The 20,530-nt window shown below is 40.8% G+C and overlaps 1 protein-coding gene across 1 annotated transcript in view; it reads left to right on the top strand.

The window, feature by feature from the left end:
* Positions 1 to 20,530, top strand: part of adgrl2b.1 (adhesion G protein-coupled receptor L2b, tandem duplicate 1) — an 82,702-nt gene that overhangs the window by 19,745 nt on the left and 42,427 nt on the right. The window contains exons 2-4 of the mRNA XM_070844557.1: positions 56 to 268; positions 14,306 to 14,519; positions 18,512 to 18,621. Coding sequence (XP_070700658.1) covers positions 193 to 268; positions 14,306 to 14,519; positions 18,512 to 18,621 — 400 coding nt within the window. The 5' untranslated portion in view covers positions 56 to 192. The remainder of the gene's footprint in view (positions 1 to 55; positions 269 to 14,305; positions 14,520 to 18,511; positions 18,622 to 20,530) is intronic.

The following is a 20,530-nucleotide window of genomic DNA, read 5'->3' as shown; positions in this document are numbered from 1 at the left end:
AATGACGATTGTCCATTTTCCTCCATTTAATGCTCTTTCCTCTCCTCTTTTCCAGATGAGAAGATGACCGGTGATGCTTCTCCGAGAACTACTGATCGTTGACATCACTCCAGCTTTCTGCTCTTCCACTGCAACTCACTGAACCACTATTATTAGCCAACAGGCTCCTGGATCATTTGCATACTGCACACAATGGCCTCTGCACTGTGGAGGTGTCCAGTGTTCCACTGCCTCTTGCTCCTTCTCGTTTGCTTTCACTGTTCGCAAGGTAAGTTACCATGGAGTTCAGTGACAGAGAGTAGTGTTAATGTGATTCTGGTCAACCTTTCAAGAAGCCACTTATTATTCAGCTTATGAAAGTGTTGAATTTATTAGCACACATTCTTCTGTGTGTGCTAATAGTTCCTCTTCAGTGGTTTTACCCTTGGAGTTTAAAAAAGGTGTTTTGAACACTTTGTACTGAACTCATTGAGTATTCCTGGCAGCCCATGGACACTTTTCATTGACACATTTCTATACTTCCAGAACACTCAAACGGTGTGTCAGAGGCCTTCCCCTTAAGGTTCATAACTGCACCTTTTCTGTATGATGAGCTGAACAGATTTACTGAGTGCACTCTGAGGCACTGGAGCCGCAGAGAATGAATTCATTTTCCATTTGCGCCTAAATCAAATTGTTTATGCAGCCAGTATACCTGCAACCATCAAAAGCAGGGCACTTGATTCAGTGCCAGCCTTTGGGACCTGGGAAATTATGTGTCTGTGTTTTTAATTGTCTGCCATGACATCCCAATGCCCTCTTTTTGGTTTCTTCCCTCACTTTTGATTAGCACATTTGGCTGTAATTACAAGTATTGTCACAAAACACTCCTGTCTGTTACATGTCCATCAAAACCACTGATGTTGGTACGTCTGCTTAATGATGATCATTAAATTTCTTTCCCCTTTCAGTCCCATTGTACTAGGAAATAAAGTAACCCGAAATCACATGCTTGTGTGCCAAGCATTGATTACAGATAGCTGTTGAAGCACATTATTTTGGGGGCTTCCTTTTCATTTTGGATTTAGCCTTTTTTTCTCTCTCTTTTGCTGTTTCATTCTGTGATTGATTTCTCCTACAGTTTTATTTTAGGTCTAGATAGGGTGCACAGTTTGTTAGCAAAGACAGATTGCTATGGAGCAGGCTATCCCAGCAGTCTTTCAAGCAGAGATGCACTTTTTGTAGATTAGCAATTTTAGATAATACATAAGAGTCTTACTGTGGCATTTGAAGAACAGCCCTCTGATCTGGCTTGACTTTGAAACTGAGTTGAATAGTCCTGTTGAATTTCTTAAAGAGGAATTCTGCTTTGGTATGCAGAAAGTCCAGGTTTTGGGTTTCAGTTGATGTGAGGGCTCTCAGGCCTAAGAGTGCATATTTACCCATCCATCAATAAAGGAATGTGTGTGTTGGTCCCTCTGAAAACAATATCTGATTCTATCCACATGCCACTCACCTTGAGCCTGTCCAGCCCTGAGGGCCAGCATCCTTATGATCTATGTTTCCATCAGAGTCACTGCAACAAAAGCTCTATTTGATAATAACCTCCTGTCTCCCACCAGGAGAGAGTATAATCAGGTTATCGTTTTCATCCAAAACATTCTTCACGCTTTGGAATACTCATTGACATAGCTAAGAAGAAAGTGATTTTTCTCTCTCTTCTATTGACTTCCCCAGCTAGTGGGAAGAATGAACACCAGTCGGGCTTCTGTTTTGACAAACTTTATCAATTTATGCAAAATCAAATGGAATTATCCGCTACCCGTGAAATTGTAGCAAATGCATGTACTGGAGCTGGGATTATGCAGTGAAAGTTAGAATCCTTAAAGCAGCTGTAATTGATGTTTTTATATTGACAATGTATGATGCACAATGTATTTCAATGACAATGCGAAGACAATGTGCCAATGTGTAAGATTGTTGCTCGTATTGATGAATTGACCTATTTTCCTCAGGAGTTGGTAGAGACCAAAAACAGAGCCAATAGGAGGGTGAATATCGGACTTCCATTTGCCACATGACATGACTCCAAACAGATAATAATTCCATAACCGCTGGATGTGTAAATAAGCAACTGTTTGCTTCACTATATCAACTTAAAAGACGGTGAAATGTTCTTAGTGGCTGTATTTCATCCCTTATTTCACCAGTTAAATGCTTTTCATGTGAAACACTAGGGTAGAAAATGTTTCGTTTGTATTAGCAGAAATTTTAATCCAGCATGGAATGACTGACTCCTACCATTAAAAACAAACAAAAAAAAGCAAAGAATGATACTCACAGAATGTAGATATTAAATGGCTAATGCCAAGCAAAAAAATTGGGTTGGATTGCATGAAAATCTTAAGGATTATAATTTAAGAAAATATAAAAATAGTATCTTTTCAGTTGAGTATAATGATGCAGAGAATATATCACACTGGCACTTCTTAATTCTTTTTATAAGTTATTTCTTATTCTCATTGCTCCATTTTTCCACATCCCTGTGCCATTATATAACAGATCTATAAAATGACGCTCCTGCTACAGTAAACTAGGTCATGCAGGTATCAGATTTGTTTTAGATGTTTCAGACCGCCCAGGCTGCAGATATGAAAGAAGACAACCAGATTCAAAGGCAGCAGTCACAAAGGTGGGGTGAGAGCACAGCTACATACCTGCTGTGAGTGAATGAGAGCTGTTATCTGAGTCTTTAAAGTAAAGAAAGCCAGATTTAGGGGGGATTATGTCGTGCAGTCAGTGTCAACACTCTTAGTTGGCTGTTGTGTTTAAATGCCAAAAGGAGAGCAAGCACCTCGCCCTTCATATCTAAATATTGCACAAAAGGGAAATGTAAAAGATTAAGTGGTTTGGGCTTGATAGCTGTGTCATATCTGCAGAGACAGGAGGGATCAGAGGAAAGAGACAGTGTTTGCTTAGGTCCTAGGATGTGTTCCAGCCTGGGCAGTGAATGAGAGACATTAATATGTAGGTTTTATTTTGAATAATCAAGTCAGTAGACAAGAGAGTAATGAGGGAGAGTGTGAGGAAGATGCTAGAAGGAGAAATAGATTCCTAAAAAAAATATCCTAAGCAGTGTTTTTTCTGTTAGTCTCGAGCTGCTCTGGATAACACACACAGTACATTTCTCTCTGAGGAAGATTTTTTTTTTGATTGTTAAATATTCCTCAGTTGAACATACCAGCATCTTCGTGTTTCTCCCCAAAAGGTCGTTAAGGTTAACAATACGTCTCGGAACAACATTTGTCTCAAGCAGTGCCATACATTGTGCTGATGGAAGACCCTCCCTCGTGCCACACTGGTATTTCCAGTTCTGGGGTTGACTGAATGGAGAAGCTATTGTGCTCTAACTCCTCTCTGGCCCCGGGCCATACACATCCAGTCTGTCATCCATTGATATGCTTGGCTTGCCATTTTATAATTCATATTGAATGCTGCGGGTCCACGGCAGGGCGATCATGAATTATCAGTTAAACCATGGGAGATTCACAGCTGACTGGTCAATCTGTGTGGTGAGAACAAGCACAGACGAGGGAAAAAAAATCAGATGTATCAACGTTGCATGGAAATTCTGCCCAACTGGAAGTATTTCAGAAAAGAAAGCAGGGGTTCATCATCTGGATTGAATGGACTTTATTGCAGATTGGGAGCCATATGGAGCCAGATAAATCATCACATTTGTTGTTTTTTTAAAAACTTTATTTCTAATACAGTTTAGTCAGCACTTTGCCACAATCGTTACAGTATGCAGCTTTTAAGTTTCTCTACAGCACCAGATATATTTCTGTATAGCATTGCGTAATAATGTGCTGTTTTAATGATAACCAAAGACCTGGAAAGTTTTGAATCATAAGAGAACATGAAATTGAAATGAGCCAGAGTCACATGAATCTGCAGGATCAGTATTTCACTCAGAGGAAATGAAATACAATATCACCCTTGGTAGGGTCATCCTAGATTTATTGCAACAGCGATTTCCTGAGTGCGTTTTTGGTAAAACAAAAGTAGTGAGAAATGTTTCCATCTAATATGCGAATGTGAGAGCAAACCTCCTTTCCCTTCAGGAGGGAGGCTTGCACTTTATTGTGTTTAAATATGATTGTAAAAGTTGCACCTATATGGGCAGCTGATGAACAAGCACTTAATTTAATGGGCTAGGCGCTACAGTTTCCTGACAGTTTGATTTCATTTGTTAAGCATGCCTTAAATCTCACTTGCTTGCAGCATCTCGGAGCTGTTCAATTCACACCCCTTATGGTAACAAGTTGTATAAACACAGGACCAGATGCCCAGCTCACTCCTTCTTTAAATGCTGTCCACACTTTTTTTTCTCTCCTCCAGGCAGCGCAATTCAAATAATAGATGAGTCCGGCTTACAACCACAAAGTAGTTTACCTCAGAATCTAAACTTTTGGATTTGCTCAGTGTAAGTCACTGCATCACAGGAGAGTTCAGCTGTCATAACAAAGTAATGCATTTAATCTTGAGAGGAAGCAGAAGGTTTTCAAATAAAAGCAAGTCTGCACTATAGAAGGTTGTAGAGTTTTTTCCCTTCTTTGTGTGCAGGGATGTGTTTGTCAACAATATAAATCAGGTTTGGAACAGAGACAAATGTATTTACCGAGGCAACAAGAACCTGACAGATTTAATGTGGTTCGATGTTCACCCAATACTTTTTAATAGCTTGGAGGCATGTCAGAACTAATTTCATTTGAACAAAAAGCACAAAAGCACAAGAGCTAAACAAGCATGCGAAAACAAAAGGAAGCATCTAACACTTCACACCAAAGGGACATTGTGCTAAGCCAATCAAAGCAGATTGTTGCTCTGACTAAATACCTGCAGTAATGAATTTTCTATTTTGCCACAGCCATTCCAGATGTTGTTTTAGTCACATACATTTTAAGCTTTAATTTGTGAAAAAGAGTTTTGGAGACACATCGTGTGTGTAAAAGAACACGAAGGCCATTTGAACAAAAAGCCCCTCGCTGCTAGAAAAAGAAAGAGCGCGAGGCTACAATTATATTTACTCTGTGGGAAAATTGTTAAAAAATGATGCATTTGTCTCCACCTGTGCTCCTCGGTACGTATCAAAAATGTCATAACAGCTCAGCTCTCACATTTTTGTTACTGCTGGTTATGATTTACACAGTAAATGCTGATGTTAAAACTAATGTCGACAGTGGGGAAAGGATGGCAATCAATAAAAAGAAATTATGATGGATTCGGTAAATGTGCTTTTCTGTGCTTTTCTGTGCTTTTCTGTGACTGAAGTGTGTGTTTTAGTGTGTGCACAGATTTTCCAAAGTGTCTGTTCTAAGTCAAAGAAGGAGAAAAAGAGGAGAGGGACTAATGTGTAAATAGAAGATGAAATTGGTTCCACTTTGGTTCACCTCCCAATGGTTTCTTGTTGATTTCACTCACTTTTGCATGGCTTAAGGTCATGTATGATTCGAATCAGTGTAATAACGTGTGTTGGATCTCTCTCTGTCTGCCGGCTAGTTCTCACCATGAATGCAGCTCTGTTGCATTTACTGTATTAGTAATCTCCTCAGGCCGAGAGGCTGTGCCATAGAGCATGATCACGCATTTTTTTGTCCAGGAATTAAATGTCACCTCAGGGTGGGTCACCTGCAAACAAAAGGCCACCAGCCGATTTGCAGGTATAAACAGTCTAAGATAAGGAAGCCCTCTCCTGCCGCGCAGGAAATTGAATAAGTACACAGCAAGAAAAAAGTCAGAGAAAGAGCGAAGCACAAAGAACGTTTTTGTTTGCCTTACGCTATCGGTATTGACCCCCTCTTCTAGCATATAGCCCCATTGAGTGTGCAAGGCACAATGGCCTCATCGAAGATGAGGGGCAGGAAACTGTCTGTCATCAAGATCTCCCCATCTGTGCATCTCTTATCAGCGCTCCTGTTTTCTGCTCACATTGACCGGAATGCTGGTGGAAGGGAATGGGGCAAGGTCATCACGCTCAAGCCAATCAAAGTGGTCAGTGTTCCAGAGATAGCAGGGGGTTATTGCCAAGGAATGTGCACGGATGTTTCTTGTTTTACTGACTTTCCTGGTAAATCTCTGAGAGACTCCAAGCAGAGCTGGTTAAAAGCCCATAAAGGCTTCCCCTGTTGCACCACATGTACACTCACACATCACATGTGCAGTATGCACACAGTGTGCCAGAAATATCTTTATATGCACGGGAGGCTCTCGAAAATCTTCTACGAAACAGACAAAAGGTTTCCGTAGGCTAAATTTTGGTAGTTTCGGTAGCTTGGTTGCTGCTGTGTAAGTAAACTGTTGTGAAGTGCATATCACACGTAATTGAAAAAATATTGTTTGTTAATTGACCTGCTGAATATCTTTCATCTCTTTTTAATTTTGATTCAAACAATGGAAAAAATGTCAGTGTACTATTTCAAAGATAATCCATTCGTCTAAACCAGCACAGACTCTGCTTTAATTGCATTATTTTTTCTTATTTTAATATACGATGAAATGTGCATTAGATGAAAAATGAAAGAGGCAAAAGGAAGCATACATGAAAGTTTTTTGTTTTTTTTTATGTGTGTGCACCAACTGAAGCCACAAAGAATTCTTGTGTTAGGATGAAACACAGAAACGCAATTTCATGCCAAAACGAGTACCAAAATTGCATGGCACCGCCTCATCTGCATAAGCACAACTTCAACTAAACCACCCCGTCCACTTCGGTACAAGTGGGTTTGTTTAGACACACGAAAGTACCAAAATTGCCCAGTGAAAGTGATAGCACCACTGCGCTAAAGGCTACTGCAGGCTCTGCTTGAAGATAAAGCCTGCGTCTGTTATCAGAATTGTCTGTTCATTATCGTCTCAAGGCCCTGATATCTGTTCATAGTCATCCTTGTAGTCTCTGGCTCATTATTCATGTGATCCGTGTTCTAGTTGCAGCTTCTTCCGACACCCTGTCTGTGTGACGTACTCAGTAAGTCTCCTGGGCTCTGCTCAGGCAGGGCTGGGTGGAGGAGCTGGGGGGTTGATTAGGAGGGTGAAATGGGGAGACACTGCCCTAGCAAACAAGAGACAGAGACATGTGCATGTGATGGAGACAAACTCACATCCGCCTCCTGTTTCCCTGCTCCATCCTGTTTTTTTCCTCTCCATCCCCACCCCGAGGGACGCACCTGACTTATTCCGAGACATTTTCTTGAGCGGAAAATCCAGCTGGGGTTTAAGTGCAGGGGTAAAATATAGGCTTTGAGGGGAGTTAAGCATCACTCAGGGTAGATCAAACCTGTGAAACTATACCCCTGCTGCACTTGGGAGAGTTTCTTTTACTCACCTCTTTCGGCGTGTTTCATCAACTCCCCTGCAAAAAAAAAAAAGAGATGCAACAATATGTTAGATATTGAACAAGCAATGAACTAATTCTGTCAAAATGGCACTCTCTTGGGAGGATATAGGTTTTTTCATCTTCCAAGTCAAACGTTTTTTTTCCTTTCAATATGTTTAGCCTCAGTGACAGTTATTTGTATCTTTACGAAAAGGTTGTTTTCTCAGTAGACTATACAAGGTGTCGAATTATACCTGGCTTTAATCCAAATGATGTGTCAATGGACCGAACAAAAGAAGACGGAATTATTCTTGTCACAATGACTTACATTAAGCACTGACCCTCTTTGCATTTAGAAGATTATACGTATTAGTAATGTAATGATGCTCCCCACTTTCATTGCTGGTTTTCTTTGATGTTCGCCCACAGGGTCAAGGATCATCCAACCAATCGACGGAGTAGAAAACCTTGATTCTTGTGGCCGAATTGAGATAGTCATTATAGCTTTCACTTTCAGGCTTTTTTTCTTTAGTTCTCACTCCCATGGGAGAAATCCTTCATCTGCAGTCTCCTGCAGCTGAGCTGACTGTTCTGTTGAACCAAAATAATCCACCGTGTCGACTGCATCAGTTGTGGCAAAACTTCAACATTTTCTGTGTTTTATAATTCCAGACTGTGTGTTTCTGCAACATCAAAATAGAGCGGTCTGTGCATTTCAAATAGTTCGTGTAGATTGTAGGGTTGTTGGGTTGTTTTATAAAGAGGTTTGCCCATTTAAAGGAACATTCTGGGATTTTTCAACCTGGAACCAATGCTCATAGTTTTCCCAAATGGGTCATGGTACCCGCATTCAGTGCCTCTTATTATACATCTTTGACAAATGTGACTTTGGTAAGCACAAGACCCTAAATTGAATATATTTTCAAATAGATTTTAATTTTACATAGATTCTTTCGATTGGGCTGACAGTAGCCCCGCGGATTAGCTAATGTAGCTAACCAGCCAATTAACCATGCTAGCTGTTGGTTGGCCAACTAGTAACTTAAAGTTCATCTCGTGACTGTACCTTAACAGAGGGAAACAAAAACAAAACGCCCTGAAGGCTTGGATTGTTTGCCATTGTGAAAGAGATGTGATTTTTTTTAGCGCAACAACCCCTGCAAAATGACTCATTTCACTGTCAAAATTTGATCCCTTTGGTCCCATTACATTTTGAAAGTCTAGACGAGCCGCACGATTAAACCATTTTATCCCTACTCAAGTTAGCAGAGGCCTTACCAGAAGTTAGTCAGCGTGGCTGGCCCAAGATGCTCTGTAATTTGATACCCTAGAGTCAAAATTTTTTTGCTTCATGCAACACTGAGTAATTTTCATTGGAATGAAAGGGTCCCCATCTCAAACACTGTGTCCAGTTCTCTTTATACATTCATTATCCAGCCAGCCTCTGTCTTTTCTTCCAGTTAATTTGAGAAGGTCTTTAAGTCAGCATATAGACTTTAACATGTTTGTTATAGCAACATAGTTAACTCCAGGAAATAGTGACACAGGCCACAATGTGTGATTTTTACACTTTGTGTTTTCATACGGGTTGAACAAATGAAATTGTTTTAATTGTGAACTTTAAATCGGGATTTTGTTACCATTGGACAGAGGCAGGCTAGCTGCGTCATCCTTTTTTCAGTCTTTGTGTTTATCAAGCGAACTGACCAGTAGCTTCATATTTACAGTACAGACATAAGAGTATTTTCAATCTTCTCATCTAACGCTCAACAAGAAAGCAAATGAGCTGATTTTCCAAAATTTTGAAAGTATTTGTGTAAATTATTGATTTTAAATTGAAGTTTACTTTGGAAGCTTTAGGACGCTCATGGAGCTAGTATTGGTAGAAGTTGTTTTGCCAGAGTTTCCACAGTCTTTACAATGAAGGTGGTTTGGCCACAATTATTAGAATAAGACTGAAAAATACAGGACTTTCCCTTTAAAGTCTTGCCGCTAACCTAACAGAGAAAATATTACACGCCTGCATCAGGCTTGATAGGATCTAGCTTTCTCTAAATGGACCCACATGAGGGGTTAACAGGCAGCAGCAGGGTCTGTCATGCCTAGCTTCAGCAATATGACAAATCCTTACCCTTAAACTTCTTCAGCGAGACATGTGTCAACATGGAGCATGTGATTCTCTCCTCCCACCCACTGTTTTTGTTTTTTAAGTCAAGAAAACATTGAAGAGCTGCATTAGAGAAAATGCCATGGCCTTGAATACAAATGGTCGCTTTGGAATTTGAAGTGGCAACGCTGAATTCATGTATCACCAGAAAGAGAAAAGAGATATGACTCAGAGCGCTTCATCTAACCACAAATGGACTGAGTCCTGTATTGCCAGTTTCTATTTTAGAATACTTATATGGGAATCAAGAGTGTCTGATAGCAGTTGTCTGGGAAAGGCGGGTGTAGCCCCGGGGTTTGTGGTCTTGTCTGACACTGTCTTTAGAAACAATTCCCAGCAAGGTGGACTTGAGCAGGGACTAAAGTGTCATGGGAAATGGTGCCGTATGTCCAACTAGATTCTCAGTGTTTCACCGCATTTCGACATTTGAAATGAAATATGAGCCATCGTGGCATAGTGAGGAATTCTCGGGGTGTTGTCTGTATTTGAAAAGCAGGTGTTATTTTGCGAATCCCAAATCTCCTTTCTCATCTCCCACCTCGCTCCTCTGTGTCTCTCACCTCTGATGGGCGGTCATTTGTGAACTTGTGTTGCACATTTTTGGCTGCAACACTTGATGCCTTATATATTTAGGGATGTGGAAATGGAAAATGTGAGTGCTCTCTTTTGTCAAGAATACGCTGAATGAGGCCAAGTATTTAGTTTGTTGGTTAAGAGGCATGTGTATGGACAGTGAAGTGTACTTTTGTTATGTTTAATACATAAAACGTTTACCGCAGTGGAATTACATTTTTTTCAAACTAATTTTATTCCTTGGCCAACAATCAAACGGTTTCACTGAACAGATTAGAAAAACTGCAGTAAAGAACAAAAGAGCCGGAAAGAAGAGAAAACCCTGATGCTGCTTTGTTCCTTAATATTAAGGATTCAAGCGTGTTTTTAATTTTTTGTCCTACTTTATGAATTCCCATTGAAAATCTTTACTCCACCAGTGCAAAACATGCTTGTATGACCACTCTGTCACTCCGGATATTGGATTATGGAGGCATGCCCCGCAGTTGGGGGAAAAGCTTGACTCTTAAGATCTGCTCTTTCTTCCAAAGATGTTGGCTACCAGTAATATAGGGAATAAAACAACGTAAAAAGACAAACAATCTTGAAGTGCTCCTGCTGTGACCACGGTGGGGGCACTCTTATTTGACTAAAGGCTACACCCTCTTTTATGCTGCAGAGAAAGCGTCCCTGTCAAACCCAAGCCCAGAACAATGGGGGCCAGCCTTGGGGAAGCAGGGCCATTTGCATGCAGCTGTTTGCCGTTTCCAGGACCACAAAGGCCAATCAAAGGAACCTTAATGGAGGATGACAAGCGTCAACCAACGCCTTTGCTCTCTGTCTGTGCCAGCCCTCGCCACTCTGTCTACCCTCCAAAAATGCCCCAGTTTTTTTTCTTTCTTTTTTTGACCTATCAAACATTCCTACGGTTCTCCCACCGTCTGATGTCCTGAAGCAGAGGAGTTTACAGAGTTAAAGGTTGGTCACGACTGCACTCTTGAGAGTTAACACACAGCACAGAAAAGATTAACCTCAACATGTGTGTTATGGTCTGGCGCTTGCAGTCGCCAAATGGCAATAACTCGACACCAAACCTCGATTATCTTTTCGTTTCATCTCCAGGGTTTTAAAAGCCACCAAGTGTAACTCTGCGGATGGTTTCAGATGCACCCATCTGAGCCACAGTGCCACTTCCAATTTCAAGGGTGTTGATAGAAAACAAAATATGTATTATGAGGTGGGGGATTGTCGACAGTGAATTATAGGCTGTCAACTGAAGAGGAAGAAAAACTCAAAGAATGCAACATATTGAGAAGTGGCCCCAGCCCATGCTTTGCTCTCTTGAGCTCAATAGATGGCTTAGCAGGCAGGTCAGGGGGAGGAATATGAAAAGCTACTTTCCTCACAGTCACTGACTGATCAGAATGCCTGATAAGGCTTCATGTCAACAAGGCCAGGAATAGGGATCGCAGCCAATTATAGCTAAGTCAAAGTGTTTACCATGGCAATTTGACTAAATGGTCTATATAAACCATTATTCAATTCCCTCACTGATTGTGTAATTTAATGTTAATCTAAGGTACAGATACAGAGAGGGTAGCCTGTTCTTTCCCTTCTTTTTACACACACACAGGGATTGTGTTATGGATTTTTTCCTGCAGTTTTCTTGACACCGTTTTCCCTGCAGCTGGTGCCCTTCTGTCGCAGTCTTCAACTTCTGCAAAGTTGAACAGTCAAACAAAGCACAGAACGCAAGATGAAAAGCTTTTCATACCTTTCTAAGACACTGACATTTGTGCACACAAACAATCTTCCTCTCTTTCCAAAATCTCGCAAAACTTGTTTAAGCCGTAAAAATAAACACAGAAGAATACCTACATCCAGAAACCTTTGTTGTCTCAAGGTTTTTCCTTCTTAACTGTGTTTAAATCGTAAGATCTTAAGCAACATCCAGTTAAGTCAGCCAAAAATATATATTCCCTTGAAATCAGCTCTCCTCCTCCTACAGAGCTAACAACCTCTTTTATATATATTTTAACTTTTTGGACAGATTTGTCATTACTTGCCCAATTACAAGTTGACAAGACAGTCATTAATGAGGCCAAGACTGTCCTCAGTTTGGAGAAGAAGCAATTTGTTCTTTCGGCCGCCAGTACAGTCTTGATACACCCCCTAATTGATGTAGAGTTAGCCTATGACCAGAGATCCATACAGGCAAGGGAGGAGGAGGCCTGTAAGGCACTAGCCTAATCAATCGCTTGGCCTGTGTTGACAGCAGCGTGCCATCATGCCATAGTGGTCTGATAGATGGACAGAGTCGGCAGTGGACAGTCAGAGAAAGGAGGTTAAAGGCAGATGGTGTGTACATGTGTGTATCCGTGAGGGTGTTTTAGCCAAAAAAAACAGTCTCTCCGCTCAGAATTTTAAAACCCCATGAAATGCATTCTTTCTGTCTGCTCTCTATAGCTGACGTGATAAACCCGTCACTCCTTCCATGAGGAATGGCAGGCGGGACGATCATTAGTCTTCGTAGTAAAGCCGGCGACTTCGCTCTGTTTTTTATCATCCACCATTCTGGACAGGCTTTCTGAAAGGCTTGGGTAATTGTAGTGGTTATTGGAATAGATGGGGTGACACCACTGCCCTCCACTTATGGTTCGGCTACTCTGACATCTCCTAATGAGGTGATAAACAGTCCGGCTAAGCAGTATCTACTGGCTATTAGATAGATCATGGTATTATAATGAAATGTCTAGTGGCCGAATGCCAGAGAATTTATACCATTAGTTTCATATTTTGTAATACTGTTACCACTACTAGTGTGTGCAGAAGTTTCTCCTAATATTCAATGACTTTAACATTATATTCTCAACAGTGTGTGTTTGACAGATGTCTGTGTTTTTCTTGTTTTCTAGTCTGACATGCAGAGTGACATAGAATATCATTATAACTCAGCCAGGCGCAGCAGGCTGAAATGACTAGCGGGCATGTGCTTCGGGGGGTTTCAGGGTAGGAATTTCAAGCCGGAATCACTTCAACTTCGAGCAGTTCAAACAATGCTAATTGCGTCAGGCTCTGACTGTCAAAAGTGTGAGGATAATTAGAGTGAGGGGGCAAAGTGAACCCGGGGTGGTAAGTGTTAGTACATGACAATGCTTGGGAGCCAATGGGAGCATGGAAAAGGTAACAGGCTGAAAGGAGGGCTAATTAGCAGAGAGCAGTGCAGAAAATACAAATGGTAGCTGCCCCCTCAGGGACCCACTATTGCTGCAAACAACAGCGATTATTGACAGTTCATGCAGTGCTCTGCTTGCACTTCTTAAATGGAACACATTTGCATGTTCTACTCAGATTTTACCTAATTGTTTTCTTACAATTGCAGACAGTTACTTTTCTTTTTTTTTTAGTTTGGATCATTTTAACCTCAGATAATGGATTTCTCGTTCTTTCTTTGCTAGGATTACTTTTTTCTCTCTTTGCTAATCTCCATATCTGTAGTTCCACACTATTTGTGACATGACATTTTATTCTTTAAGAAAATGAAATTCTGAGAAATCATTGTAATTTGCTCAAATTGCTCAAAGTGGGGGGCCAGATTTGAGCGAAGTAGTTAATTTCCCCCCAAAGTCGTGCTATTTGGATGTGCTCCCATCTGCTGTGTTCCATGTATGGATTTTTCCTCCTGTGTGGACTCCAGACTCTTCGATCGCCGACACTGTAAAATGGATTATATTACACTCCATTCAGCTGGGATTCTGCCTTATTCGCTATCTTGCTTTACAGAGCAAGTAAAGCAAAAGAAACAAATGACGGGGCTTGAACGACTGTAAAACAAACTATTCTCAGTCCAGATAGATTTGGCTCTGCGCTGGATGTTCTTAAGGTGGAGGCCTTCCTGACGCTTTGTAGCCTTTGTGTTTGCTCAAGAATTTATGAGGTTACCATTGGTCTCCAATGAATTAGATTTGATGTCTTAGCCAACATCCAAGACCACAGAGAGATGGAGAGATGAATTGCTTCATCTTTCCCCATTCCTGTATCGCGTGCAATGGCCCGTCTGTTTAAAACAGTGGTAAACATTGGACTGCTGTTGCCTATTTATTTTGTGCCAGTGGATTTTAACCGCATGATGTGTGGTCTTATTGTATCGCAGCAGTGATCCGTTTAATTCATTAATTTTATTATTTGCCTAAAGTTTCTTCTCCGTCTTTTTGTCTCTCGCCCTCTGTCAGGATTCAGCCGTGCGGCCTTGCCTTTCGGGTTGGTCAGGAGAGAGCTCTCATGCGAAGGATATGCAATTGATCTCCGCTGCCCGGGGAGTGATGTCATTATGATCGAGACGGCCAACTACGGCCGGACTGACGACAAGATCTGTGACGCTGACCCATTCCAGATGGAGAACGTCAACTGCTACCTCCCCGATGCCTACAAGATTATATCACAAAGGTAAAACACTGGGGGGAGGAGGGATCTTATTTCACAAACATAACCAGGAGCTGGGGAGGCTTTTTCCCCCCTCTGAGCCTAACATTTCTGCACACAAAAGAAATGTTTAAGTTGTCACCCTGCTCGTGCAGCCACCTACATACTGGACAATTAATCAACATCTCACACCTTTTACATTTCTAGTCAATTTTTTTATATTGACTAGATTATGTTGGTGGCATTTTGAGATTCGGAAAACTGGGGCACAGATTAATTCTTGACAGGCAGGAATTGACATCCATGCGGCAGAGCTGTTCACACCAGCTGTGCATCGTTGCTGTTGTTTGAGTCATAATCAGCGTAGCTCAGAGAGACTGAAAGTCACATGAACACCCTCTTAATTCCCTATCTGGAACATTGGGCTTGCTTTGTTCAAACACTTGTACTGCAGTGAAGTGGCTTTGCCTCAGGTAGTGAGCAATGCCCATCATCATGCCTTTTATCCTGGTTACCCTCTCACAGGATGCTGCTTTGCTGTCAAACGACAGCACACCAACACTTCAGCTCAACTTACCCCTAGAGGTGTGTGTATTTTTAAAGGGCAGTGGATGAACTATTCATAAATAGTAACCAGCACAGTTCATCTTCTAATGCACCACTCTGTCCTAACCTGGACCCCCTTAAGCTAGCTTCTGAGAATCATCGCCCACCTTCTTACCCCTCTGGGCTTTTCCCCCCACTTCGCTCACTTCTGGATATACCCATGAGATGCAGCACTTCAGAATAACTCAGGAATAGATCAAGTCCTCCTGTCTTGTTCTGTCTTCTAAATTTACAGCAGTCCCAGTACTCTCATACAGTAGCATGGGATGGACAGTGCCTATGCCAGTTGGTTTGATTGCAATCTGCTACAGTGTGCACCACATCTGTTGACAAGTCTGACTCCCACTTGCTAGAGCTGCACTTCAAACTTCTCTGAAGATTCCCTGGAGGCAGTGTGTGAGCAAAAGCTTTGAGAAAACTCTGCACCACAAGCCCTTAACCAGAATTATTCTAATGATTCAGATCAGAGGAAATGAGCTCCTGACCGTAATTAAGGTTGATGTGATAACTACAGATGTTAAAGCAGTCACAAAGCTTTGGGAGACTATGATCAGTCCTTCTTCAGTCTGCAGCAAAGTAAAACAAGGAGGATATTTATACTACGTCACATTAAGACACAATGCGCTGCCAATATCGGGACGGTTAACAAACGGCAATAGCACCACAGACAAACAAACATATTAAACAGGATTGGGGAGATAAAACAGTGGGTAGTCTGCAGCACAGAGTGGCAGTTCTGAAATGTTTTGCAAATTGCAACAAAAAGTACTCATCACCAGCTTATTTTTCACAACAACAACAAAAAGACAGGAAACACATTGCTTGATTTTCAACATTATCTACATCTAAGTATTTTGTGAAGTAAAATGTTTGGTTGTTTTTCACAAAAGTGAAAAAGTGGCCTGATGAAATATTTATGAAGGTTACTGGGTCTGTTTAATATTCAGGTGAACATACCCTCAGAGATGTACTGTAAATGGATGGTATGTCTGACCTCTCTGCCAGCCTTGTTGTCTCCATCTCACCATTTTCTACCAGCATAGGTACAAAAACTATTCACACACGAGAAGACAATTTAAATAAGGCTGACTTGCATTACCCTATTTCAATGGCCACCTAATCTCTGAGCCAGTGAAACTAACAGAATAAATCTTCCAACCAGTCAGAGGTGCAACTCCTACATAGAAAGCAAGCCAGATGAAGCCAGTTGAAATAATATTGAGAGCTTTTACATAAAGCTGCACTTATCAATACCTCTATATCAAAAATGGATCAATTGACATTGTGTACTGTGAAAAGTGTCACTTGTAGTGACAAACCCACAGAGAATTGTCATCTGCAGCTCCTCTCGGCTTTAATGTCTTTCAGCTCGTTGTTAGTCTCCAGCCAAAAAAGGCAGCTGTTTTCAGCTAAAAATCTTCTGATAAACAGATTCTACACTACCTGCTTGCCAGACAGTTAAGCAGCGAGCTGGTGGACAAACTGAAACGTTTAGCAGTTAAAGAACCAGATATTTCCCGCAGGAGTCGGCGGAGACCAAAAGCAGAGCTAAAAGTAGACTGAATGTTGCACTTACATTCGTCAGGTGGCCAGAAACATGACTCCCAATGAATGGTAATGTTGCTCCCTGTCTTCTGGATGTGTTAACAGGCAATCGTTTGCAAACACATTAGCCATATCAATGTAGAAGGTGATAATATGTCAGTGTTGTATTTATCGCTTGTTGCACTACCACCATGTGACAAAAAATCAAGTCACGGACGTTTCAGTAAAAGTTCAAAGTGTATATTATTATTATTTTTTTTTTTTCTGTTATGGTAATACTACATAAAATGCATTATATACTGAGCTAATAATTTATATGTTAAATCTTACTGATCTGAACTATAGCTGTCACTTATATGGGATGGGCTATAATACTTATTTTCCTCTAAAGTCAAGTGGAGTCGAAGCGTAAAGTAGCATAAAATGAAATCCACAGGCAAACAACAGGTATCACACACACAAGCACAGCCCTTGAGGTAATGTGCTTTTTATTCAGAGCTGGTGTCAGTCAGACTTATAAACTCTAAACAGTGAATTAAATAGAATATCTCTGGGTGTATTTGAAGTGACTCTGCTGCTCTCGTCTGCTGTCAGTCAGTTCACATTTTGATGCAGTGACCCTTCTCCCTCGCAGCAGCTCTCATTGCAAAGAAGCCATGAAAGTGAATTTCTTGAGTGCAGCTGGCACCATATTGTCAGTGATGTTTAAACCATCACTTTTGATGCTGATGCTGTTCGTTAATTTCATAATGGACTTTGAGCCTTTTTATTCATATATAATGTTTAATAATCCATTAGTTTCAAGGGCAGGGTTTTGTTATAAAAATGCATTGGTGGATTTAGAGTACGGCTTGAAAATTCTCTTTCTGGTTAATGTACATACATTTACCTTTTTATTCATTGCTTTAATGTTCAGCAAAGTTAAAAGTGCAAGGTTCTGTGTGGTTGTTGTGCAGCACAATCCCATTTTGCAGCAACAGAAAGCCTCTGGTTCTTTGAATGTCACGTCCAATGTCGAAATGTATGTCAAACTTGCATGACAGCTACTGACCTTCTGAAATATTTATCTCAGGCTTGCAAATTGTTGAATGTCCTACTTTGGTGCCAATTTTTTCTTGTTTACCTCTGTTACTGCTGACATTATTCTCAATCCCTCGGCCTCAAGAGAGCCTGATTGAAGTGGAGCCAATTTCAGCCTATACAGTATTTACACAAACTCAGTCCTCTGCTGTTCCCCCCCCCTCCTTCTTTACTTGAACTTTAGCACAAAGAAACATCTGCACACACACACACACACACACACATGGACACACACGGACACACACGGACACACACACACAAACTTTGCAATTTATACATAAGGTTGTTAATTCACGGAGGGACACTATGTCATACGGGATGGCACGCAGCCTCATAGAAATGACACATTCATGTCAAATTTGTTGCGTACACGCAGAGGAGCTGCTCCGTCTCACCAGAAGCCACCATTCCAGTCCACTGCATGTCACGGCCAACTGACGTGCGTGTTTTAATGAATGTCTTCCCTTTCAATAGCGAATGAAGACGCTGTTAAAGGAAATGCCATCGCTAATTCCTAACATGACTCTCGTTGCTCTCTCACACTGTTATTCATTATCGCATTCATTCACATTCATTTACTTTTCCTTAATGCTTTCATTCCTCTCTCTATTTGCCAAGGTTTAAACTAGAATGCATATGTGACAGTCCGGGCTTGGATTTCACCAATTTCTCTGTAGCTGTAACAATGCACTCCCCCTCCCCTGTGTCATTAATGTTGTCTTTGCCGAGTACTCTTGCTGTGGATGGTCATGATGAAATCTCTGGTCAATCTTTTTTCTTTCTAGGTGCAACAACCGTACGCAGTGTGTGGTTGTCACTGGCTCTGATGTCTTTCCTGATCCATGCCCTGGCACCTACAAGTACTTAGAGGTCCAGTATGAGTGTGTTCCCTATAGTAAGTATCGCCATCCAAATCTCATACTGAACTCTTATTGTGTGTTTTTAAAGTGTCTGTAGACTAGACAGATGTGCTGTGACTGCAGTCTCTCCTCAGTTGCAAATAAATGTGTTTTACAGATGATACTCCAACTGGAAACTGGAGGTATTTGGAAGAAGCATTAACGATGATAAATTCAGTTTAAGCATCAAGTGTTGCAGTCTTTTAAAGGGCGAGTTCACCCAGATTACAAAAAAACTATTTTCTCAACAAACTCTAGTGGAATCCAACCATGCAGATAGTTTTGGTTTTGTTAGTTCAGGTTTTGAGATATCCGTTTTTAGGGTTGGGTTTTGATAGCTGTTTCCATTTTGGATCTGGTTCCTGGTTGGCAAAATACCCAGATTTCTTTAAGCTCGAAGGCTAAAGAAACTTTTATTGGACCTTAGTGGACAAATTATTTTTTAAATGTTAATTCTGCAATTGCTTGAATAAAATTGAAATGAAACTTTTTAGTAAAACTTATGGCTGTAGTCTTCAGCCAACAATTACTTGCGAGGGAAAAGAGACAGAGTTAAACCACCCTATGTCCACAAGTAGATCAGTTACACATCAGGTACATCAGTTATTTCAGTGTACTAATACTAATAGTTGACATTTCATGCCTTTTCCAGGTTGCGGCTACAGAATGTGAATGTTAACTGGCTGCCACTGAAACCTGTAATGTTTTATTGCACAGGTGAATACAGATATAAATTGAATCTTTGAATTTTGGTTATATATAGCAGTAGATACTTAGAAACAGTCTAATTAGATTCAAAGAGAGATTAGAAAGGATTCAAACAGGATTAGTGGATTCAATAATGGATTTCGATTGAATACATTTTTACCAAACTCCATCTCTGTTCTTGCTTCCACTCCAGCAGCAATAAATGGAATTTGTGCTTTGTAGTTTGTGCTCACAACACTGAAAAAAAACCAGCAAAAATCTCTCTTAGAAATAGTGTCCCTGTTACTCTGGATAATCCACAGAACTCTCCGTGAAAGGTTTTGATTGGAACAACTTTCTACTTAAGAAATAGTCCCTACACAAATGTTATTTTTCATGCTGTGAGCATCACAGACTAAATTCCATTCGCCTCTGTTGTATTTGGATGAGGGCAGATATTTCGATATCTGCATGACCAGATACCACTTGGGGGTAAAGGTGAAAATAAACTTTGCGGTAATTTGGGTGAAGTGATGTTTTAATTGGCTTTAATATCAGGGAGTTTAGCACGGGTGTCTTTTGCTGAGATGATAAAGAAGAGATTACAAAGAAATAGGTGAATTATAGGTCTTACGTTAGCAGATCATGTTCTCTAACGTCCAGTGGAGACATATTACAGAGGATACTTAAGTAAAACAGCATAAAAAAATCCTAAAAGTCTGAGATGATTGTGCATCTTTTCTCTACTTGACCAAATTCCTGTGTTTGGTCATGCATCAGCTTTAGTGTTTCACTGCGAGAATGGTTTAATTAAACGAACTGAATAGTTGGTTAACTCGGCACTATTTTAAACTCTGTCTATGGTATCTGATTTGAGTTAATCTACCTTAAAAGGTTTTTTAGAGTAGTTTATAAGAGCAGCTTTAGGCTTCATCCCTGCCTGTGAAAGTACTTTGTATTTAAAGTGATGAATTGTAAACATTTTCAGAAATATTCACCTCTTTTTTTTCTTCTTTCAAACAGACCTCCCTTTCACCTCCTGTCCCGTCCCCTCCCGACTAACCTCTTTGCTCTCGTTTTTTTTTAACTTCCAATTTTTCACATATCGTCTCCAGTCTCTCCCCCTCCGCCCAGTGTACGCAGCCTCAACAGCCCACTAAAGAAACTCCATATTAGGCCGACTGTTCATCAGTCATCTCATGTGCTGTTGCTCTCTTT

The sequence above is a fragment of the Pempheris klunzingeri genome, chromosome 15 (genome assembly GCF_042242105.1).
Source record: "Pempheris klunzingeri isolate RE-2024b chromosome 15, fPemKlu1.hap1, whole genome shotgun sequence".
NCBI lineage: Eukaryota > Metazoa > Chordata > Actinopteri > Acropomatiformes > Pempheridae > Pempheris > Pempheris klunzingeri.
Note: the sequence above shows the minus strand (reverse complement) of the source record. Positions and strands in the feature narration are given on the sequence as shown.